General features: G+C 47.5%; 3 protein-coding genes across 4 annotated transcripts in view; 1 reads left to right on the top strand and 2 right to left on the bottom strand.

Moving 5' to 3' along the window:
• LOC143989797 (uncharacterized) overlaps positions 1-24,810 on the top strand; it is a 765,658-nt gene that overhangs the window by 166,049 nt on the left and 574,799 nt on the right. The window lies entirely within an intron of this gene.
• The window catches only part of LOC143986910 (uncharacterized), a 165,590-nt gene that overhangs the window by 4,729 nt on the left and 136,051 nt on the right, over positions 1-24,810 (bottom strand). The window lies entirely within an intron of this gene.
• On the bottom strand, positions 118-4,818 carry LOC143989825 (uncharacterized). Its single transcript, XM_077490102.1, has 5 exons — positions 3,820-4,818; positions 3,606-3,703; positions 3,295-3,516; positions 3,009-3,215; positions 118-937 (listed from the first exon to the last, which is right to left on the bottom strand). Exons 1-5 carry the CDS (start codon positions 3,902-3,904, stop codon positions 731-733), a joined length of 819 nt encoding a protein of 272 aa, XP_077346228.1. The 5' UTR covers positions 3,905-4,818; the 3' UTR covers positions 118-730.

Raw genomic sequence — 24,810 nt, 5'->3', positions numbered from 1 at the left:
GTAATGTACAACATATTGTATAAGATACAACAGATAGGACTATATAGTATAGGAATGATGTAATGTACAACATAGAGTATACAGTGCAGGGGTCAGGAGTATGTAATGCACAATATAAAGTATACAGTGTAAGGGTCAGGAGTATGTAATGTAGAATATAAAGTATATAGTGCAGGGGTCAGGAGTATGTAATGTAGAATATAAAGTATACAGTGTAAGGGTCAGGAGTATGTAATGTAGAATATAAAGTATACAGTGTAAGGGTCAGGACTCATAATATTGGTATTCAGTAATCAGTGGAAGATGAAATGATTACATGAGACAAGTTGCAGAGGTCCCACACCGCTGCCTCCCATCTCCTGAGACTGCACTCAGTGACTTGGGTCTGAGACTATACAGACATATCCCTCCACCCGGCACAGCCAGCAGACAACACAACAAGTAATCCTGGGGGGATTGTTCTGTCAGAGATCTTGTCATACCCGGGTATGGGGCAGAAGACCCAAATCACATACCCCAGGTGCCTAGATCTAGTAACATCTATGGGGAAAATGAACATTTTGCTCCCAGCTGATCCCCAGAATCTCCATAAATCCAGTCTAGATACATAAATTGTGTCGGCAGCACAGAGAAGGAAGATTATCGGAGAGAAATCCAGGAATACAGGACGGGGAACACAGCTCAGGAAAGTGACCAGGGGATTACAGGCTGATATCACCCAGCCCCCGCCCTACTCTGGACCAATCAGTGAGCAGTATGGGTGGAGGAATGTATTTAGTGTTAATGACCCACCTGTGCTGATCTCTGTAGGAGTGTCCTCCTCTATAAATGTCCCCGTTATTCCATCCTCCTCCATAGACTGCTGATCATCCCTCACATACCTCTCTTCTTCTTCTTCTGATTTCACCTCAAATTCTATATCCATTGGATCTCCACTCTAAAGCAAGAAAATGAGAGAGAATATCATCTGTAAGATAGAAGATTTATTATTGTGACATCACATAGAAAATCCACACATTGGGGCTGATTTACTAAGATGAATGCGCTGCGCCGGTTCATACCGCCATTTGTGCGCCAGATAAACGATCAACTGAGCATATGAAGCGGCGCACAAATAAGCGCAACACATAATATGCCGGCGCAATTCATAATAGCGCGCGCCGTATCATTAACAGTCCATTCACACAGTGGCAACACGACTTCCAGAGCGACTTTGGGAGGCAACTTGGACACGACTTGAGTGTGGATCACAGCACGACTTGGGGCAACAACACAACTTTAAGTCGCCCCCAGGCCAGGCGACTTTAATAAAAAAAAAAAAAAACAGCCCTCCAAGAGCATACCAGGCACTTCAGGTCTGGCATGGATATTAAGGGGAACCCCACACACACAAAAAAAAGGGTGTGGGGGTCCCCCTCAAAATCCATACCAGACCCTTTATCCGAGCACGTAACCTGGCAGGCCGCAGGAAAAGGGGGGGGGGGGGTGACCGTACCAGGCCACATGCCCTCAACATTGGGAGGATACTTTGGGGCCCTCCCCACAGCACCTTGTCCCCATGTTGTTGAGAACAAGGACCTCATCCCCACAACCCTTGCTTATCGGAAACTGGAAGCCCCCTTTAACAAGAAGACCCCCCGTGTGAAATGGTAAGGGTAGAGGGAGGTGGAGTCACCGGGTGGCACCGCCCTCCGTTATATAAGACCTGTCAGAAGAAGAGAAGCGTCACACAGCGGGAACCTCCCATTGGGCGGAGCAGCCCGAGAACAAAGAGAGACGCTGTGGGGAAAGATGCCAGACGAGAACACCAGAGCAAGAAGAAGAGGATCGGAGGAAGAAACCGAAGGATGAAGAAATGAAGGAGGAAGACCAGAAGAAAGAAGATGAAAGAAGACTTTAATAAAGGAATTGTCAAAAACTGTCTCTTGTAATTTTTTACACTTTTGTCACTTTTTTGGTGAAATGGTAGGGGTACTTTTGTACCCCCTTACCATTTCACACAGGGGGGAAGCCGGGATCTGTTGGTCCCCTTGTTAAAGGGGGCTTCCAGATTCCGATAAGCCCCCCGCCCACAGACCCCCACAACCACCGGCCAGGGTTGTGGGGATCAGGCCCTTGTCCTCATCAACATGGGGACATGGTGATTTGGGGGGGACCCCAAAGCATCCTCCCAATGTTGAGTGCATGTGGCCTGGTATGGTTCAGGAGGGGGGTGCTCTCTCGCCCCTCCCCTTTTCCTGCGGCCTGCCAGGTTGTGTGCTCGGATAAGGATCTGGTATGGATTTTGAGGGGGACCCCCACGCCATTTTTTTGGGGCATGGGGTTCCCCTTAATATCCATACCAGACCTGAAGGGCCTGGTATGGAATTTCAGGGGACCCCCACGCATTTTTTTTTCTCTTAATCCTAACATGAGTTGTGTGCAAATAGCCTTAAAAAAACCTGTAGAAGTGAACTAGCGCAAAAAAAATAAAAAAAAAGTCAAGTTGAGAGGTGTGCCTGTTCAACTTATGTAAATGAACCTACATGGCTTGACATTTACTAAGATTTTGCCGGCGCAGTGAACCAGAGCACTTGAACGGGTGCAAATGCCGCTTGCGCATGCGCAGTGTATAAATTGACCTAGCGCAGTTCCAAGTGTGTTTGCAGGTGCAGCAAGCTTGCTCAGAGGAAGTTACTTTTCCATTCTATTTTGGGCATATTTGTTACTTGGACAGTCATATCTATACTTCCTCACATCACCCCCATAATATTCGCACTTCCAGCTTCTTTTAATTCTGAGTTGAAGATGCCGTGCGCCAGGTCAATAGCGGCGCACAGATCGCGGCCGCCCGTTCCCCAGCATGCTCATAGTAAATAGGGAATTGTGCTGTGTTACAGGTGAAAATGCTTTGTGAATACGAAAACGGCTGTTGCGCGTCGTCGTGCGCCGCAACTCATGGTGCAAATGCTTTGTAAATCAGTCCCATTGTCTCTATCAGTGTGTTTGATAACCTCCATCCCACCAACCTTGCAATATTGAGGGATGGTGTGACCTTCCTGTGTGGAATCCCGGGAATACAGAGGACGGGGACATCTCTCTGGTGGGTTCCTGGTATTTGGTGGCTCCATCATATCCTTGTGTCCTTCTGAAAACTCCTCCATAACTCCATACTCCTCATCCTCCTCTTTATACTCTTCTTTAACATCAATATTATCATCCCCAAGGTTTTCACTCTGAATATATAATAAAACATTCATTGTAACAATCATGCTGTGTATAAATCAGAACTACCAATAATTGTCAATCATCTACCTGATGATGGTGGGGGATGGTGTGATCTTCCTGTGTGGAATCCCGGGAATACAGAGGACGGGGACATCTCTCTGGTGGGTTCCTGGTATTATGTGGCCCCATCATGAAATCCTTATACAGATCCGCGTTTCCTTCAAAAAACTCCTTCATCGCCCTATACTGCTCATCCGCCATTTTAAACTCTTCTTGAGCATCAACTTTAGGATCTCTCAGGTTTCCACTCTGAATATATAATAAAAATGACATCAATGGTAACAATGCAGATAATGTACAGATCCTAATGATACTATCAGTGATTGTTCCTCATCTACCTGATGATGGTGGGGGATGGTGTGATCTTCCTGTGTGGAATCCCGGGAATACAGAGGACGGGGACATCTCTCTGGTGGGTTCCCATTACTGGATCCATCTGTAGGAAACACACACACTGACTGAATACATTGTTTCTATGTGTTTATCAGATGATGGGGGATCTAGGTGGAGCCTCCGTACTGCTCTCTCCTTTACAATAAAGTCTCCTCTTACCCGGTGATGTGAGGGGCGGCTGATTGTCCATCATGACGTCCTTGTAGAGATCCTTGTGTCCTTCTAAATACTCCCACTCCTCCATGGAGAAATAGACAGTGACATCCTGACACCTTATAGGAACCTGACACACACAATGATACAGTCACCATCCAGACACATCCCTTGTCTGTTACTGGATAATGTCCCACAATTCCCAGAATCCTCCTCACCTCTCCTCCATCATCTCTCTGGTGACTTCTAGAATCTTCTTTGTATTTCTCTATTCTATCAGGGAGGGAGGTGGAGGCAATGTGATGGTCATATGATCTCCAGACTTCACAGGAGGAAAACTCTAGATCTGAACACAAATAGTAAAATCAAATGATATTCCCAGAATCCTCCTCACCTCTCCATTCAGGTCTCCATTTTATTAAAGCCCCACTTCAGACTGAGGTATTATTTTCCCACACAGAACCCCCACACTATGCAGGATAAATCCTTGTGGCAGACATTCTGACATCATTATATACAATGCAGGACCAACAGTCCCACTTTGCTAGTGAGGATGCCAAGAGTCCGCCCACATCCTAATGCCCCGTACATACAATCAGAAATTCTGCCAGCAAAAGTCGGATGTGAGCTTTTGGTCAGAAATTCCGACCGTGTGTACGCTCCATCAGACTTTTGCTGGCAGAATTCCAGCCAGCAAAAGATTGAGAGCAGGGTCTCTATTTTTTCAGTCGGAAAAAGTTCCTATCTGAAAATGCATTCGTCTGTATGCAATTCGGATGCGCAAAAAATCACGCATGCTCGGAAACAATTTGATGCATGATCAGAAACATTGGACTTTCTTGGCTCGTCGTAGTGTTGTACGTCACCGCGTTCTCGATGGTCAAAAGTTCAGAGAACTTTTGTGTGACCGTGTGTATGCAAGGCAAGCTTAAAGAGGAAATAAACCCTGATGGGTATTACTTCTTCTTTGTCTCCCTGCAAAGGTAAAGCATAATGGGCTACTATGCATCGCATCACCTCACATGGCATCACATAGAAGCCCATTATGTGTAACTTACCTGACACAGGAGCCAGCCATGTCACCGATGTTCCCTGTAGCACGAAGTGTCCTTCTTCCGGGTATCGCTGCTCCAGCCACTCACAGCGCCGGAGCAGCGATGACGTCACTCCCAAGCATGCGCACGGGAGCCGCCACTAACAGCATATCGCCATTAACAACGGCATTGTAGGTTTAGGAGATATTTCTTGGACCTACAGGTAAGCCTTAATCTAGGCTCACCTGTAGGTCAAATTCCATCAGAAAAAACATCCAAGTTTTTTTCTGACAGAATTTCTGATCATGTGTATGGGGAATAAGAGCGTCAGAGAAAAAAAAAAAACTGGATTGAGGGACATTGGGAGGAGGAGCTGTGAGGTCAGTGTGATGTCATAGACCATATAGACTCTGGATGGAGGGACATTGGGAGGAGGAGCTGTGAGGTCAGTGTGATGTCATAGGACATATAGACTCTGGATGGAGGGACATTGGGAGGAGGAGCTGTGAGGTCAGTGTGATGTCATAGGACATATAGACTCTGGATGGAGGGACATTTGGATGGGGAGATTTGAGGGGTCCTCTATATGAGGCTCCTGTGAAAACCAAATCATTGTTCCTGGGTGTGTCCTTCCTCTCCTAAACTGAAGAGTGAACTTTGACCTTTACCATACAGAAATCTGTCAGGAATGTGTGAAAGTAAGCTCTCATGTGATCAGGTGACGTGCGGAGGAACGGAGTGTAAATAGCAGACAATTCTCTCCAGAGCTCCTAATGGTGGGGATGGATTTTGCTGAGTGCTGGTGCCAAGTTTCCACCCCCCAGGATCACTGCAGGTGTGGAGAAAAGCTGTGTAAGAGGATATGGAGGAGAGATGAGGAGGAGATCCAGGAATCAGGATAAAGGTCAGGACAAGCAACAGACGAGCGCATCCAAGAGATGAAGCCGGGGTCACTACACAGAAAATCAATCCAAGGAAACAACAGGCAGGACGAGGAATAGCAAGAAGGAGCTCAGAGACAAATGAGAATATTGCTCAGCCAATGGGAGATGATCTCAGCATGACTTACATAATGAAGGAGATGAGGGGGAGGGGAGGAAGTCACTTATGGTGGGGCTTGATAAATTTGCTTTCAATCTAGGAGCCAGCTAAAAAAGTTAGGAGAAAGTTTTTTTTAGAGCAGTGTGGGTTGTCAGCACCTGGGGATGGGCAAGTAATGTGTGAGTAATCTGTGAGGTGCAGAACGTAGGACATGGCGTACAGGGTGCACGAGATGGATGCATGACATGTGGTACAGAACACAGGACATGGGGTGATGGATACCGGAGAAGACTGTTGGTCACTGCAGGGGTGCAGTGTGCAGAATGCAAGACAGGGGGTGCAAGGTGAAGGATGCAGGGCATGTGGTACAGGGTGCACGATGCAGGACATGGGGAGCCGAGTGCAGAACAAAGGCCATGGGATACAGGGTACAAGAGATGGGTGCAGGACATGGGGTGCAGGGGGAAGGGTACAGTGTGCAGAACGTGGGGTGTAGAACGCAGGACATGGGATTCGGGTACCGGAGAAGGGTGGGGGACATGATATGCAGGGGAAGGGTACGGTGTGCAGAATGTGGGGTGCAGGACATGTGGTACAGAACACAGGACAAGGGATTCGGGGGTGAAAAACATGGGGTGAAGAAAGCAGGACATGGGGTGCAGGGTTGAGGTCAACGAAGGACATGGGGTGCAGGGTGGCATTCAGAGGACATGTGGTGCAGTACGCAGGACACGGAGTGCAGTGAGAATGGGCTGACAAGAGCCCAGGGGCCAGGACACCATTTCTCGTAACCATGGTTACCTGGGATTTGTTGAGCCCTGAATTATGGTGACCATAGAGACATGGAAATTCAGCGGGTTCAGCAGGGATCGGTCACATTTCCATCCATGTGTGGTCACTGCCAGATAAAAGCCACTCCATCAGCGGCTGCAGCCAGCTTCATCACTGATCTGTGTATTCTGAGAGCAGAGGAGCTCCCCCCATTGTCAGAATACAATAGTGCAGCGGGGAGGATTCCCCCATCCCCCTCCAATGTGTGGATGGGGAATCACTTCAGTTTTTTCCTCTCATCCCGCTGGATGAACGATAAAACTGAACCATGTATGGCCAGATTTGGAAGGAAGATATATTCATCATCAACTGATCCCCCTGAAGGGGTTAATCTACAAATTACCTCCTCTGCCGCCAGATCCAGCAACGTCTCCTCTCTACGTCCTTCCAAATGCAATGTCCTTTGTCTTCTCTCTATCTAAACATCACTTCCTGTCTTTGCTGACATCACTTCCGGTCTTTGTCTACATCACTTCCTGTCTGTACCTGACATCACTTCCTGTCTTCCATAGAGACTTCCGATCTGGGTAGAAGTGAGATCACCACCTTGTGGAAATCAGAGGAACTGCAGCCCTGAGAAACGTGTGTGTATGTACTGTATATCCTTATAGATGGGTCATCTCCACTCCCACCAAGGGGGATAGAAATATATTACTGCTCGGGGGGAGACATTTTGGCCCCTTTGATTTTGCAGTAAAATTGATGTCAGATTTAGTCATGTAGAACATCTGTTATATGGATACAAAGAACCCCAGCCGAGAGTAAAGGGGGGAAATGGCTCCTGGTCCCCAGATTTGGGCAATTATGTCACCAATATAAATAGAATAAAACCTGCGCTATGTGTAACAACTCAAATACCCACAGAAATAACTTATACCGGACTGCTGCTGTAACAAAGGTAAGTGTTCCCTTTATCAACTAGAAGAGCATTATGTGTCCCAGCGCTGTCCTATTGTGTGTGCACATAAATCATCACAAATACACTAAAATATGTGGAGACATTCATATATAAAGTGCTAGGGGCTCAAATAATATTCTCTGCAGATCTACTGCTTCCACTTTACACCTACTTCACTGATCTTATGGTGTTTATCAATAAATGAAGTATACTGATTCATGTGCAAATTCATATACAACATAAAGTGCTTTGTGCTCAAGATGCTGTTCACTGCAGATCCACTGCTTCCACTTTGCATCTACTTCATTAATCTTATACTATTTTCTGCTATATTAAATAAACTAAAATCTGTGCAAATTCATGTAATCATTCAATATTTTGTACTCAATATAGTGTTCTCTGCAAGTCCACTGCTTCCACTTTGCATCTACTTCAATTAACTTATTATTATTATTATTATATTATTATTTAGCTCAAAATAAATCCACCAATCAATGAAAAGTTGATAAGGTGTAAAGTTCTCGGTGCTCCAAACTGTGGCAGCTGTAGTGCAGCCACGTCTTCTTCCTCCTCTTACACACGTGATGGTGATGGCGCCCCCTTAGTGCTGATTTTTATTGATTTCTGGATTTATTTTTTTTAGCAAAATATGTTTTTTGAAGTAGATGCAAAGTGGAAGCAGTGGACTTGCATAGAACACTATATTGAGCAAAAAATTGTGTATGATTACATGAATTTGCACAGATTTTTATTTTATTTTATATAGCAGCAAATATTATAAATGAATGAAGTAGGTGAAAAGTGGAAGCAATGGATCTGCAGAGAACAGCATCTTGAGCACAAAGCACTTTATGTTGTATATGAATTTGCACATGGATCAGTTTACTTCATTTATTGATAAACACCATAAGATCAGTGAAGTAGGTGTAAAGTGGAAGCAGTAGATCTGCAGAGAATATTATTTGAGCCCCTAGCACCTTATATATGAATGTCTCCACATATTTTAGTGTATTTGTGATGATTTATGTGCACACACAATAGGACAGCGCTGTGACACATAATGCTCTTCTAGTTGATAAAGGGAACACTTACCTTTGTTACAGCAGCAGTCCGGTATAAGTTATTTCTGTAGGTATTTGAGTTGTTACACATAGCGCGGGTTTTATTCTATTTATATTGGGGATATAATTGCCCAAATCTGGGGACCAGGAGACATTTCCACCCTTTACTCTCGGCTGGGGTTCTTTGCAGGTAGGTGCAGTGTGGGGGGGGGGGGAGCCTCACCCGCCACGAAAGTAAAAAAACAAAACAAAAAAAAGATCGAGCTTGGAAGGTCGTTGCTCGGTGACCTGGGGTCCCAGGTAGCTGAAGTCCTACCCCCACCGCTGGGGAAAATGTGTGTCTCCTATCATCTATGGTTCTGGAGATACGGGTCTCCTTGTTCAGCCTGTCAGAAGCTGCATACAGAGCGGCCAGTATAAATACAAGCCGGCACACTCTGATTGCAGCAGACTGAGAGGATGAGATCACAGAGCCTCTCCTCACTTCTTATCAGAGGCACTGAGCTCAATGGACAGCTTGGAGTCTTGGACCAATAGTAAAGTACCATTGGTCTCAGCTGTCCAATAAAAATGCTGCAGTGGAGGCACGCCTCTCACTGCAGTGTCATAGAAGGGGGCGTGTCTAAAAGACAAACACTCCTTTCCAGCCCCGCCCTCTTACCTAGAATGAAATAACACGTGTTTATGTGTATAAGATTTACCCACAATCCCCCATGTTTTTCTCACACAGTAAAGAGGGAGAATGAGAATCTTCTGCTGATGAAAAGGTACGAGAGAAATCATATATTTATATGTTATAAGATCATCGTTTATTATTTATCTATTTACCGAGAAATTACTGGTTATAACTTCAAACTTCACTCATTTCTCCATCAATCCCCCTGATTGAGTACAGAAAATATAATAATTGACCTTAAAAATAAAATATAATAATTATTTGTATATTACTTATGGTAATTAACCCCTTCCCACCCCGCCCAATCCTGACACTTCTCTCCTACATGTAATAATCATCATTTCTTTGTTAGAAAATTACTCAGAACCCCCAAACATTATATATATATAGTTTTATCAGAGACCCTGGGGAATAAAACGGTGGTCATTGCAACTATTTATGTCACACGGTATTTGTGCAGCAATTCTTCAAAAAATTTTTTTTTTTGTTAAATGTTTCATGAATAAAAAAAAAAAACAATAACATTAGCCCAAATTTTGTATAATATGAAAGATGATGTTACGCCGAGTAAATAGATACCTAACTTGTCACACTTTAAAATTGCGCACACTTGTGGAATGGCGCCAAACTTCAGTACTTAAAAATCTCCATAGGCAACGCTTTCATTTTTTTTACAGGTTACATGTTTAGAGTCACAGAGGAGGTCTAGTGCTAGAATTATTGCTCTCGCTCCAACGATGGTGGTGTATGTAATCTGTGTGTATCTGGATCTGATACTATCCAGTCCCTCACCAGACACTCACCTCACCCATAGTTGCCAACATTGTGAAAAAAAAAATCCGGGACACTTTTTTGGCTCGAAGGCGGAGTTGTGTTATAATTAGGGGGTGGGGCATGTGGTTATAGGCGTGACATAAGAAAAGGGGAAAATGTGGCACGCACACCGCACCGCAGCGAAATACGGGTGTGGTTTACATAAAATAGTGGGTGTGGCTTATGTGGGCGTGGCTCAAAGGGGTGTGGTTAGAGTCTGAGATGAATGCGGGATGGAGAGGGAAAAGGGGGGGGTGGAGGGACAGCAGCCCCAGATCCTACACCACAATAGCAATATGTGTTTTCCAGAGTTTGACAATCAGCAGATAAAGATACTCCAAATACCCGGTGTTAGCGCTTCAATCATCCCCGCTCCATGATTGTTATGGTGTCAGGATGATTGAAGCTCGTTATTTCTATTATTACATTGTAATATAAAATGAAATCATTCAACTCACCATAATGCAGAATCAGTGGGAGCCATGAGCACGTCACTAGCCACTAGGGATGAGCTTCGTGTTCGAGTCGAACGTAAGTTCGACTCGAACATTGGTCGTTCAGGCGTTCGCCGAATTCCGAACGTTTGGGCCGTTTGCGGCAAAATTTGTGTGGCCCACAATGCACTGCGATGGCGCAGTGCATTGCTGGCTCATGATTGGCCAAGCATGCACTGTGACCCCGCATGCTTGGCCAATCGCAGCGCCAGCAGCGAGGAGAGCCATGGTTGGCCACAGGCATCCTGCCTGTGGCCAATCATAGCTCAGGCTGTGTAGTGCACGCCCCACACTATATAAGGCCGCCTTTGAGGCGGCCTCGTGTAGTGTGTTAGTTAGCATCTGAAGCAGTGGGTGTTCTGTGTACCTTCAACACAGTTACACACCAAACGTTTTTGGCTGATTTACTATCTTGCTCTTGTGTAGTGGTTACTGTATGTGCCCTGACCGCAGTATACACCACTATATTCACCTCACCTATATAGCTAGTGATCTAGCTTTAATAATAGAGCTTGCAGTCAGTAGTGTTAGGAGATAGTGCGTGCTGTCTGCGTGCTCTGTACCCAGTACATACCGCTATAATCCACCTACATAGCTGTTCTCTATTTGAGCCCAATTGCCATCTGCAGGAGTTATTGGAAGTTGTGTGTGCTTCCAGCACAGCACAGCACAGCACAGTATACATCTGTATATACCCCTTTAACTCTGCTGTTTTCTGGTTTTTGTCTGCGTGCCCTGACCGCAGTATACACCGTGATATTCACCTCACCTATATAGCTAGTGGTCCATCTTTAATAATAGAGCTTGCAGTCAGTAGTGTCAGGAGATAGTGCGTGCTGTCTGCGTGCTCTGTACCCAGTACATACCGCTATAATCCACCTACATAGCTGTTCTCTATTTGGGCCCGATTGTCATCTGCAGGAGTTATTGGAAGTTGTGTGTGCTTCCAGCACAGCACAGTATACATCTGTATATACCCCTTTAACTCTGCTGTTCTATAAAAAAGGCATCTGCAGGAGTTAGTGGGTGTTGTGTGCCTCCAGCACAATATAAACTACCCAACTACTGTTTTACCCAACTCCCTTCAGGCCATTACCATGTCTGGAAGGCCAGCAAGGAGAGGCAGACAGGCGCGAGCTGATAAAAGAGGGCAAGCAGGCTCTGTGTCTAGAGACAACAGTGCTGGTCATGGACGCGGTGCATTGTCATCAGCACGTGGCCATGGGACATGCTTGTCCTTCTTTTCTGCAGCTGGACATGTTGAACCGCAACATGCCAACGACTTGGTAGAGTGGATGACCAAGCCCTCTTCATCCTCCTCATCCTCTCTCACCCAGTCTCAGGGTACTAGCAAAGCAGCTGCCAACGCATCGTCTTCCCTCCTCTCAATGTCATCATCAGTGACTCCTTCCCTAGACCCACCATGTCCTCCTGAGGAGTCTCCTGAACTCTTTGAGCACAGTGTTGGGTACATGCTCCAGGAGGATGCCCAGTGTTTGGTGGGCTCTGATGATGACACTCAGCTAGAGGAAGGCAGTAGCGTGAGCGCAGAGAGAGGGGATGCTCAAGAAGCACAGCAATCTGGCAGTCATGTTCCACAAGCTGCAGCATACTGCCAGGTTTGCTACAGCGATGAAGAGGGAGGGGATGATGAGGGCACTGACTCCACGTAGGTGCTTGGAAGGAGGGAGGAGGAGGAGGAGGAGGAGGCACATGTCCAGCGAGGCAGGATGCCCTCCGGGGGCCAGCTTAGGGGCAGCACACCGACTGAATCACACCGCAGAGCTCCACCTGTGCAGGGCACTGCCTCTGCGTGTTATTATAAAAGTTCTTTGGTGTGGGCCTTTTTTGAGACGAGTGCATCAGATCGCACCGCTGCTATTTGCAACATATGTCTCAAGCGTATCTCACGTGGCCAAAACATCAGCCGCTTGGGCACCACATGCTTGACCAGACATATGTTGACCTGCCATGCAGCTCGTTGGCAAGCGTACCTCAAAGACCCACACCAAAGAACAAAGCGGACCTCTCCTTGCTCCTCATCAGCTGGCATCTCCAACCCCACTAGACCTTCAGTCCTCTCTGAAACCTGCTCTGAGAGGAATGAAGGTGTAGAATTAGGTGTGTCACAGCCAAGTGCTTCCGTGAACTCTGTTAGTGGTACATCTACGTCCGATTATAGCAGGCAAATGTCCCTGCCCCAGCTGCTGGACCGACGGAAGAAGTTTATTCCCAGCCATCCACATGGCCAGCGGTTGAATGCTAGCTTGGCTAAATTGCTAGCACTTCAACTGCTGCCTTTTCAGTTGGTAGACTCGGCCCCCTTCCGTGAGTTTGTACAATGTGCGATTCCTCAGTGGCAGGTCCCCAAACGCCACTTTTTCTCACGGAAGGCGATTCCGGCTCTCTACCGGCATGTGGAAGGCAATGTCCTTGCCTCACTGGACAGGGCGGTCAGCGGTAAGGTGCATATTACCGCTGACTCATGGTCCAGCAGGCATGGACATTGACGTTACCTGTCTTTCACGGCCCATTGGGTCACTCTTCTGGCTGCTGGGAAGGATGCAGGACAAGGTGCAGTAGTGTTGGAGGTTGTTCCGCCACCACGCCTCCAAAATGCTACTATTGGTTGTGACACACCTCTCTCCTCCACCCCCTCCTCTTCTTCTTCCGCCATGGCCTCTTCCAGTGCTCTGTCCTCAGAACCAGCGGTGCTCCGTAGGTGTTCCAGGGGCTACGCAAGTACGCAGGCAAAACGATGCCATGCCGTGCTTGCGCTGGTTTGTTTGGGGGACAGGAGCCACACTGGGGCGGATATTTTGTCAGCTCTGCAGGGGCAGGCCGAGAGGTGGTTGACGCCACGCCAGCTTAAGCCAGGAATGGTGGTTTGCGACAATGGCACCAACCTCCTCTCCGCCCTCTGACAGGGACAACTGACCCATGTGCCCTGTGTAGCTCACATCCTTAACCTGGTGGTGCAGCGGTTTTTGGGCAGGTACCCCGGCTTACAGGATGTCCTGAAGAAGGCCAGGAAAGTCTGTGTGCATTTCCGCCGATCATTTAATGCCTGTGCTCGGCTGGCTGAGCTCCATAAGGAGTTGAACCTGCCCAAGAACCGCCTTATATGTGACATGCCCACCAGATGGAACTCAACATTGACCATGCTGCAGCGGCTGCACACGCAGCAGAGGGCCATTAATGAGTACCTGTGCGACTACGGCACCAGGACAGGGTCAGGGGAGCTTGGTTTTTTCTCACCACGCCAGTGGGGCATGATCAGGGATGCATGCACTGTCCTGTCACCGTTTGAGGAGGCCACAAGGATGGTGAGCAGTGACAGTGCATGCATCAGTGACACTGTACCTCTTGTCCACCTCTTAGAGCATACGCTGCGTGGAATAATGGACAGGGCACTTGAGGCAGAACAGAGGCAGGAAGAGGAGGACTTCCTTGCCTCTCAAGGCCCCCTTTATCCAGACAGTGTTCCTGCTGTGCCACCCATCACACAGGAAGAGGGTGAGGAGGAGGAAGAGGAGGAGGAGGATGATTGTGTCAGCATGGAGGTGGAGGCTGGCACTCAGCATCAGCAGCAGCAGTCTTATAGGGATGATTTACAGTCCCAAGAAACACGTGGACTTTTACGTGGCTGGGAGGAGGTAGCTGCGGATCATGTTGTCCTTAGTGACCCAGAGGACTCCGGACCGAATGCCTCAGCTAACCTACGCTGCATGGCCTCCCTGATCCTGCAAAGCCTGCGGAAGAATCCTCGTATTCTTCGGATCAAGGAGAGGGACCATTACTGGCTGGCCACTCTCCTTGATCCACGGTACAAGGGTAAGGTTGCCGACCTTATCTTGCCATCGCAGAGGGAGCAGAGGATGAGACATCTCCGGGAGGCCTTGCAGAAAGCTCTGTGCAACGCGTTCCCAGAGACTGGGAGGTCACAAACTCCTGGTCCTGGACAACGTGTTGCTGAGGCATCGGTCAGAAGGAGCGGTGGAGAAGGTGGCCGTCTGACTGATGCTTTCAGACAATTTTTTAGTCCGCAGCCCCAAGGTATGATTGGTTCCAGCACCCATCGCCAGCGTCTAATTTACATGGTGCAGGAATACCTAGGGGCAAGGTCAGACTTGGACACCTTTCCCACTGAAAATCCTCTGGCTTACTGGGTCTTGAGGATGGATCACTGGCCAGAGCTTGCACAGTATGCAATTGAGCTACTGGCCTGTCCTGCATCCAGCGTTCTTTCGGAACGCACCTTCAGTGCTGCTGGTGGCTTCGTTACCGATCACAGGGTGCGCCTGTCCACCGAATCAGTTGATCGACTGACCTTCATCAAGATGAATCAGTCTTGGATCACCACCAGCTACCAAGCACCTGAAGCTGATGTAACCGAATAATTTTTTTTGAAATACCACATCCCTTCAAGACTGCCTATGCTGATGCTGAGTGACTGTCCTGTTATGTTGATTGTCTATCCTCTTCCTCATCCGCTGATATGTTGGAAGAACATTTTTGGTTCTGGGTGATGCCAGCAGCCCAATTTTTCTGCCCCTGTTTAACAGGGTCGTTTAATTACAATTTTTGATGCAATGCTTTGCAGCAGGGCTAATTCCTGCAATAAAACTAGAGTATATGGCAGAGGTTGCAGTGTGATGGCACCAGTGCCTAAGGCCCAATTTTTCTGCCCCTGTTTAACAGGGACATGTAATTACAATTCTTGATATAATATTTCACAGGAGGGCCCCTTCCTGTGCCCACCCAGAGTAACGGTGAGGACTTATAGTGTTGTGGCACCAGCACCACAACCACCAAAGGTCAATTTTTCTACTACTGTTCAACAATGGCATGGAATTACAATTCTTGATATAATCGTTCACAGCAGGGCGCTCCAGCGCCCACCAAGAGTCACTTTGAGGGCTTACAATGTTGTGGCAAAACCAACACCTTGTTCCGCCATTTCTGCAGAGCATATAGGGCAGGCCTCTACTTTCAAACATCCAACTTACAAACATCAGACAGCAGCAAGTGAGATGAAAAAAGATGGACGACAAAACAAATCATACAGGGGTGATAACCCTTCCCTATGTTTTCCAAAAAGCTTAAAAATAGTTTTTTTGACTGGAGCTACACTTTAAAAATGTACCAGTTGAAAATTACAAACAGATTCAACTTAACACAACAAACCTACACAGTCCCTGTCTTGTTTGCACCGCCTGTATACTGCTGTTCTGAGTATATAGGGCCTGGGGGCCACATGAATTTCCTTTTTTTAATATGGGTACAGGGTTCCCCTTAATATGCGTACAAGACCCAAATAGGCTGGAAAATGGGCAGGGAGGGCTACCCATGCCATTTTTCTGAATGATTTTCAACCATATTGCAGGAACCAGATATAATATTAAAACCGCAAGCAGTTTTAAATGATGTTATTTCCGTTTAATGTCATTTGGTGCAGGGACTGTTCTAAACACGGGAAACACGTGGCACTTCACAGGCATACTACAGACACCCCCCAGGCACCATATTTAAAGGAATATTTCACTTTTTTTTTCACTTTAATCGTCATTAAAATCAGTGCTCCCGCCAAAACGGCCATTTTTAAAACTTTTTTTTGCATTGACCCATGTCCCCTGAGGCAGGAGTCAGGTCCCCAAACCCTTTTTAGGACAATATCTTGCATATTAGCCGTTAAAATTAGCACTTTCCATTTCGAACGTTCGAGTCCCATAGACTTCAATGGGGTTCTAACGTTCGTTACGAACGCGGGGTCCGTTCGAGAGTTCTGGTGCGAACCGAACCGGGGGGTGTTCGGCTCATCCCTACTAGCCACGTTGCCTGCCACCAGATGCCATCAGGTGCCCCCAGCAGAGTCCATCCTTACATCAGGTGCCCCATCAGAGCAGCCTTCCTCACATCTGTGTCTCCATCAGCGGAGCCCCTCCTTACATCTGGTGTCCCCATCAGTCCTCCTTACATCCGGTGTCCCCATCAGTCCTCCGTACATCTGGTGCCCCTCTGACATCCAGACTGCCCCCCGACATCCAGACTGGCCCCCCTCTGACATCCAGACTGGCCCCCCTCTGACATCCAGACTGGCCCCCCTCTGACATCCAGACTGGCCCCCCTCTGACATCAGGGAAGTGGACAAACTCCTTTGGAATGGTCTTAGTGCGGTGTAGTACGCCATCCAGAAGGGGGCGTCAGGGGCAGGGGGCGTCGGGGACGTGGATAAACTCCTTTGGTAAAGGTGATGGTGTGGTATAGCACGTCACCCAGAAGGTGGTGTCAGGGACGCAGGTAGCGTGGCTGTGTGGTTGTTATAATTCAAGCATACACATCTATTACAATTCATACAAATGTCATGTTATAATTGTGTTTGTGGATTGATGTTCAGCATTTCTTGAAGGAGGTTGGAAGGTCAATTGGGTCTATAGAAAGTGAATGTAGAAAGAGTGGACAGGAACCGATAAGGCGTCCTGAACAAGTGGGAGATTTAGAAGAGACAGAGGGAAGTGAAAATTTGAGGATCTCATTGTTGAATATTAACTGCTGTACTTATCTGTCTGTTAAATGTCTTGTTGAGGGAAGTGAGTGGTCACGCACTACCCGACCCCTATTCTGTGGCCGTCTCGGATGGGCAGAACCATGACTGAGTCTACGTTTTGGGAAGACGCATCAGGGGCGACCCAGGTGGCAGTCCAGCATTGTAGACAAAACCTCTCTCTGTCTTACTATCTGTTTTGTCCTCGTTAACTTGAGATTGGGATATGGTCTGAACCGGTACCAGTAGGGTGACCACATTTCCAAACTGCCATTCAGGGACACCACTCAGCCACGGGTGACCCCGCCCCTTACCTATTTAAGCATTTTGTTTCATGTATGTTAGCCCAACATTGTAAGAACAATTACACTCTGTGACTCTAATTGTTCTTACAATGTTGGGCTAACATACTTGAAACAAATGCTTTTTATATCCAAGGCACTAAAGTTGTATAAAAAAAAAACAGTACTTTATACTCCAAAGGCAATACAAATAACCCGAGGGATCTGGAGTAAAAACTGGACATACACTGACCTACCTGATCCCTACACTGACCTACCGGATATCACATCCTCAGCTCTGTGGGGCTCATGCTGGGACCTGTAGTCCTTCATTAGGAGAATGAGGTCAGTGGCAGTGGTGAGGGTGGGAGGAGAGAGGGAGTTGGTGAGGGGGGGAGGGGGTGGATGAGGGTGAGAGAGATGGGTTGAGGGGGGGAGAGGGGTGGGGGGGGGAGCAGGAGGGGGTATGAGAGAGTAGGGATGGGAGAGAGAGAGGGGGTGGGTGAAAGTGACCCCCTATCCCCTGCCTGCAATCTCTCCTGTGCCCCCCTGTCCCAGCCCCTGTCTGTGGGTAGGTGTGTGTGTGAGATGCACCTACCTCGTGCCCATCCTCGTCCTCTGGGCCCTTGGTCAGCCTGTCTTCCTTCTTGTTGATGACAGTGACAGCTAGGAGAGGAGGCTGGAGAAAGTGTGCAGGCCCTGGGAGTTTTCTGGGGATGCTGCACCCACTGCTGCTCAGGTCAGGGTGTCCGGCAGTGAGGTCTTCTCCAACTCCCTCCTGCTCTGTTGGTTCTAGCCAGCCCCGTGCTGCTTACCGGAGCTGCTGATCACTGTTTCAAAATGCTGCTGCTGCTGTCGGCTCCGCTTCCCCTGCCCTGCACCCCGCTAGACCAGCGGGACTTTCACTCTCCAGACTCATAGCATGACAAGGGGGTGGCGGCAGGGTTAGTTTCAAAGGGCAGCAGCTGCTTTGGGCCCCAGGAGCACTAGCACGGAGGAGGAGGAAGTGAGAATACAGACCCCCCCTATTAGTACTGACCTCCCCACAAACCACTCCCTCCATTAGTACAGACCCCCCACAAACTACCCCCCATTAGTACAGACCCCCCCCACAAACCACCCCCACATTAGTACAGACCCCCCCACAAACACCCCCCCCATTAGTACAGACCCCCCACAAACCACCCCCCTCCATTAGTAAAGACCCCCCTCAGGACAAACCATCCCCCCTCCATTAGTAGAGACCCCCCCAGACAAACCACCCCCTCCATTAGTACAGACCCCCCTTTAGGACAAACCACCCCCCTCCATTAGTACAGAACACCCAGGACAAACCAACCCCCTCCATTAGTACAGACTCCCCCACAAACACCCCCCATTAGTACAGACCCCCCCATAAACCATCCGCATCCATTAGTATCGACCCCTCCAGAAACCACCCCTCCATTAGTACAGACCCCCTTTCAGGACAAGCCACCCCCTCCATTAGTACAGACTCCCCCACAAACGCCCCCCATTAGTACAGACCCCCCCATAAACCATCCGCATCCATTAGTATCCACCCCTCCAGAAACCACCCCTCCATTAGTACAGACCCCCTTTCAGGACAAGCCACCCCCTCCATTAGTACAGACTCCCCCACAAACGTCCCCCATTAGTACAGACCCCCCCATAAACCACCCCCATCCATTAGTATCGACCCCTCCAGAAACCACCCCCCATTAGTACAGACTCCCCCAGAAACCAGACCCCCATTAGTACAGACTCCCCCACAAACCACCCCCTCCATTAGTACAGACTCCCCCACAAACCACCCCCTCCATTAGTACAGACTCCCCCACAAACCACCCCCTCCATTAGTACAGACCCCCCACAAACCACCCCTCATTAGTAAAGACCCCCCCACAAACCGCCCCCCTCCATTAGTACAGACCCCCCCCACAAACCACCCTTCATTAGTACAGACCCCCCCACAAACCACCCTTCATTAGTACAGACCCCCCCCCCCCCACAAACCACCCCTCATTAGTACAGACCCCCTCAGCACAAACCCCACCCGGGCGGCAGCTGGAGAGGAGGTGGATCTCCTCTGAGGAGAGGAGGATGGAAGGGGGACGGACTTGAGCAGGAAATACAGCGATGGTTGTGACCAGCGGAGAGACCGGCCTCTGGACACCGTCACAACAAGGAAAGGAGGAGGAGGAGGGAGGGGAGCACTCTGGCGCTTGACCGCCCCCACCTCTGTGGCGCCCGGGTGAACTGCACCCGCCTAGGATCGGCCCTGGTTCCCAGTGTCAGTTTCATTCCAGGACACTGTATTGTCCCGGAATGAAGGTGCCCGGGACGGGGGACAAAAATGTAAATTACGGGATAATCCCGGGCAATCCGGGACATGTGGGCACCCTAGGTACCAGGTGACGAATAGAGGAATTGCCAGACCCTTTCAGAATCCAAGGCAACCTTGTCACCCGTCTAAAATCCTGAGCAGACACATAAATATCTCAGTCATCAAGACAGAAAATAATGGGGCAGAAATTGGTTAAACCAGAGAAAGGGAAACTCGCATGTCACTTATTCACAGAGAGAGAGGGGGAGGGGAATTATGTTAACAAAGCAAAAAAATTAGTGAAGATTTGTGGCATCACCATTCCTCCAGGGGGTAGATTGCAGCCGGAGGAATGGTGGAAAATACTGAAGGAAAAACGAGGGGTGTTACCTGACAATGGTTTACTGAAAACTGCAGAAGCCTAGTATAATGTGTGCAATATTGGAATGTATTTGAAAGTTTGAAACATGATGAAGCTTTAGTTATGAGCCTGTCAACATTTTTATAATGCATATCACTGATGGGTCTAGCAAAATAGAATGATATCAGGCAATGCATATGTTTGAGAAGGAACGCTGAGTTAAAAGAAAAATAAGCCTGAAGACTCATTTTTGAGCATGACAGAAGCATTCTGCAGCTGTGCTCCTCAACCCCATCCTTACACTTCACTGCAAGGAGTGAGGTGCCCCTCCCTTCAGATCCCTGTGTGAGAGACTGTCTGTAGGGATGTTAACTGTTGACAGGCTGTGAGATTACTGGTATAACATGTGATGTTTGCATGTGTGGGATATACAGGACCGGGTTGATTTAGTTATTATTCTAGCAGGCTAGAATATTAAAGGAATTGTGCAAGTTGAGAAAAACAGTAGTTAGAAAATTAAAGTGCAAAAGAGAACATATGTTTAGAATGGATGTTATGAAGAAATATGCAAATGTTAATGAAAGAAAAGGCTGAGAATGTTTTGATTACTTTAAATGTGGTAAAGACCACTCACAGGAAACAATTAATAGAATAAAAACCTGACTTAGCAGTAATAAGAAATCTAGTCAGTTTATGTGAAATTAAAGCTGGAGACGCTCACTGGCCCATCATGGAGAAAAGTCTCTGTGATGTGAGGATTGTCGATGACAATACCTTTAATTCTGGTGTGGAATTCTGTGAGTAGCTGTGCGAGTGGGCGGGGGGCAGACTGGCTGATCAAGCTACAGGTATCCAAGATGTTACTCAAGACAAAACGGAGTCAGTAGGAAAGTTTTACACCGGACTGTCACAAGTTTTTTTTTCAGATTTGGTATTCATCACCCATAATATGGCACACAGCCAGATGCTGTCTTCAGGCTTTGTGGCAGGCCTCAAGGAGTCAATCTGAAAAGGCCTCACCATGGCCCAACCGGAGTACCGTGTGCAGCAGCAACAATATCAAAACCCTGGACATCCCACCTCAGAACACCTGAATCTCCTATGCTAGGAATTGGGCAAGCCTGTGTCACTAACCCATGTCAGGGCAACCTCTTCAAAGAACTCAGAAGGCCCATTAGTGAGGTTTACCCTACCCATTGAGGGACATCCAACCACTTTCCTAAGTGGCACAGGTGCAGCCAGAAGCGTGATTAGAGAAGAGGATTTACCTGACCACTCATACCTTTCCGATATTGACATATCTTGTGTGGACATAGATGGAACTCCCAGAACTAACCCATTGACCCGCCCCCTACAAGTTGGAAAGTACCCAGACCTTCTGGCTCGATTCTTTGTCTCTTCCACCTGTCCACTCAATCTCCTGGGAGCAGATGTACTGTCCAGACTTCAGGCTTCTATTGTCTTCTTTGAAGATGGATCTATTACTGTTTCTTCTCCACTGGGCATTAAGGACACTTCTGCTATGGTCCACAGGAGCTGAGGGTGTAAGACATTTAAAGGTGCCACCAGTCATGGTGCTGTTGAAACTTGGAGCTCCCCTGCCCTGGAAACCCTCTAAAGTTATCCCAATCTACAAATCTATTTCACAGCATGTCAAAGCCCTCATGTTAAATGGTGCCCTGATACCCTGTACATCTCCATACAGCACACTTCTGTTCCCTGTGAAGAAGAGAACCCTCAAGGCAGAACCAGACATGTACAGAATGGTCCAGGATCTCCGAGCAGATAATGAAGCTACGGTCCGGAAGCCTCCTTACTGATCCAACCCATTTATGATGCCCTGAAGTCTGAGCCCTTCCAAATGTCCTCAGAGGCAATATCCAACTTCGAGGCCCTCAAACAAGCCATTTCATCAGCTCCGGTTTTAGGGCTTCCAGACTACGAAAAAATGTTCAAGCTCTTTGTATCCGAACGTCTGGGACATTGCTGCCATACTCAACCAGATCCAGCCCAAAAAAAAAAAAAAAATCTGTCCACTGCCAGACATTTGAGACTCCAATGTTCCCTCCTTCTACAATACAACATTACTCTATTACATTGTCAAACACTGAACCCTTCAACCCTTTTTCCACTTTCCGAGGGTTGAATAGAGGAGGAGCTGAGTCCACCCCATGACTGTTTTCAATTAATGCGGCTAGAAACCACACATATTCCCAATGTGAGTGAAATACCCCTGCATAATTCAGACCTAACACGGTTCTACAAGCTGAAGCCTTACCACCGGGGATGTCTGCACAGGAGACAGAGCTGCAAGCACTCACTACAGCATATAAACTGGCAGAGGGAAAAAGAGCCAACATTCATACAGACTCAAGATATGCTTTTAGTGTTGCCCATGACTTTGGTGTTATCTGGAAGGCCAGAGGATTCCTGACAGCTGCAGGAGCACTTGTGAAACACAGTCCAGCTATCAATGACCTGATGGACGCCTTACTTCTCCCAAAACAAGTGGCTACTTTGAAAGTGAAAGCGAACGGCAAACTGAACTCGAAGGAAGCCAGAGGCAATCATCTAGCCGATTCAACTGCCAAACAGGCAGCCAGCGGTCCAAGTGGAAAGTAGAGTGGAAAAAGAAGACCAATCCATGCTTACCTTACAGACTCTTCCAGTGGACAGAGTTTATCTGAAAGAACTACAAGAAGCAGCAAGTCCGGACGAGAAGGAAAGCTGGAAGCAGAGGGGAGCAACCCTCAAGGATGGACTATTCGAGTGCAACAAGAAGCCTTGCTTACCCAGGAATATGTACTTGGGTGTGGTACAATGGGCACATGGAGCTGCCCATCTGTCAAAGACTCTTATGAATGTAGCTTCAGGAATCACTCCACTGACTAGCAATGTCTATAAGTCATGCACCATTTGTGCAAAGTGTAACCCGGGATACACAGAAAAGATGCCACAGAAACGCTGGCAAAGCCCTCGTACCCTTTCCAGTGGATACAAATTGACCACATCCAAATGCCAAAGATTGGATGATTTGATTACACCTTAGTAGTTTCACACAGCCTACCACCCCCAGAGTACCGGGAAGGTAGAAAGAATGAATGACACATTAAAGACTTGAATGTTAAAAATGGCCCAAGAGACTGGTATGCATTGGCTGGACAGCCTGCCCATTGCCCTGTTCAGCATCAGATACACACCAAGGGGAGAACATTCCCCTACCCCCTTATGAGATTTTGTTTGATTTAGCCCCTAGACTTGGTTGTTATTTTCCACAGTTATAACTGCAGTCTGATGTGTTGACTAATTATGTAACCGCATTATCACGAGAATTAACCCGAATACGTGCCCAGGTGTTTTCTTCCATTCCAGATCCTGAATTAAATACAGGAACACACCAACTACTACCTGGAGATTGGGGGCTGGTAAAGACATTTGTGGGAAAAAGTTCTCTTGAACCCAGATATGATGGTCCATTCCAAGTCCCGCTGACCACAAGCAAATCTGTAAAGTTGGCTGGGAAAACACTTGAATCCACCCCTTCCACTGTAAGAAAGTCGCAAGTGCGGAGGACAAGACATTGACTGCACCATGATGTCTACATTGTATATCCTTTTTCTGTTAAATCTGGTGAGGGCCCAACAGGTGGCTATCACTAAGAGGAGTGCTCCTGAGGGAAGTTTTCACCCACATGTGTATATAGATGCCATAGGGGTCCTGGATGAGTTTAAAGCCAGAGACCAAGTAAAGGCAGGTTTTGAGTCTTTGATTCCCATAATCACTGTCAACAAAAATGTAGATAAATTACATATATTACAACCAGCAACGGTTTGTAAATTACACCAGAGATGCCCTACAGGGGATTGCTGACCAATTAGCACCCACATCTTACATGACATTTCAGAATAGGATGGCCTTGGACATGATTTTAGTGGAGAAGGGGGTTGTTTGTAAAATGATAGAAGGTACAGGGACATGCTATACATACATACCTGACAACACCGGTCCAAATGGTAAGGTCACCCTGGCCATAAAAATGTTGGAAAGCCTATCAGTAGAGCTGAAGAAGAATTTGGGTATAGATCAGCCATGGGACCAGTGGTTTGGTTGGTTGGCAGAAGACCTTGGCTCGGATAGGTACTGTAATACAAGTTATTCTGGTCTTTCTAGCTACTATAGTATGTTGTGTTATTCCACGTGTAAAGAAATTCCTAGGCAAAACAGTCGACCAAGCGACCCCAGTGATGATACACCAGGATGCAGAAGATGAGGACTATGAGAAGCCCTATGCCCCATTACAGTCCCTCCCCATATCTATAAATTATAAGATCATTCAGCCATAGGGATAGCATCTGACTTCCACATGTGCAAAGACTGTGGCAAGGGGGGTGATGGGCCAGCCATCACACGTCTAACGTACAGCAAGAAAAAAGTTCCAAGGCACATGAGGACAGATGAGTTAGACCACCTAGTAGGGACAGAATAGGAAATAGACATTTCAAGGGGGGACTGTTATGGATTGTTTAATACTTTGATTAAATGACTATTTTCTATTATGTCAAGATATATGCTGAATCTCCTTACTCAAAATGCTTCACCTAGAGACCCCCCTCCCATCGGAGTGAGTGCAGGAGTCC

Source organism: Lithobates pipiens, unplaced genomic scaffold (assembly GCF_037356315.1).
Source record: "Lithobates pipiens isolate NorthernLeopardFrog02 unplaced genomic scaffold, aLitPip1_a1.2 Scaffold_18, whole genome shotgun sequence".
NCBI classification, from domain to species: domain Eukaryota; kingdom Metazoa; phylum Chordata; class Amphibia; order Anura; family Ranidae; genus Lithobates; species Lithobates pipiens.
The sequence above is the reverse complement of the archived record's forward strand: the minus strand, read 5'-3'. Positions and strand labels throughout refer to the sequence as shown.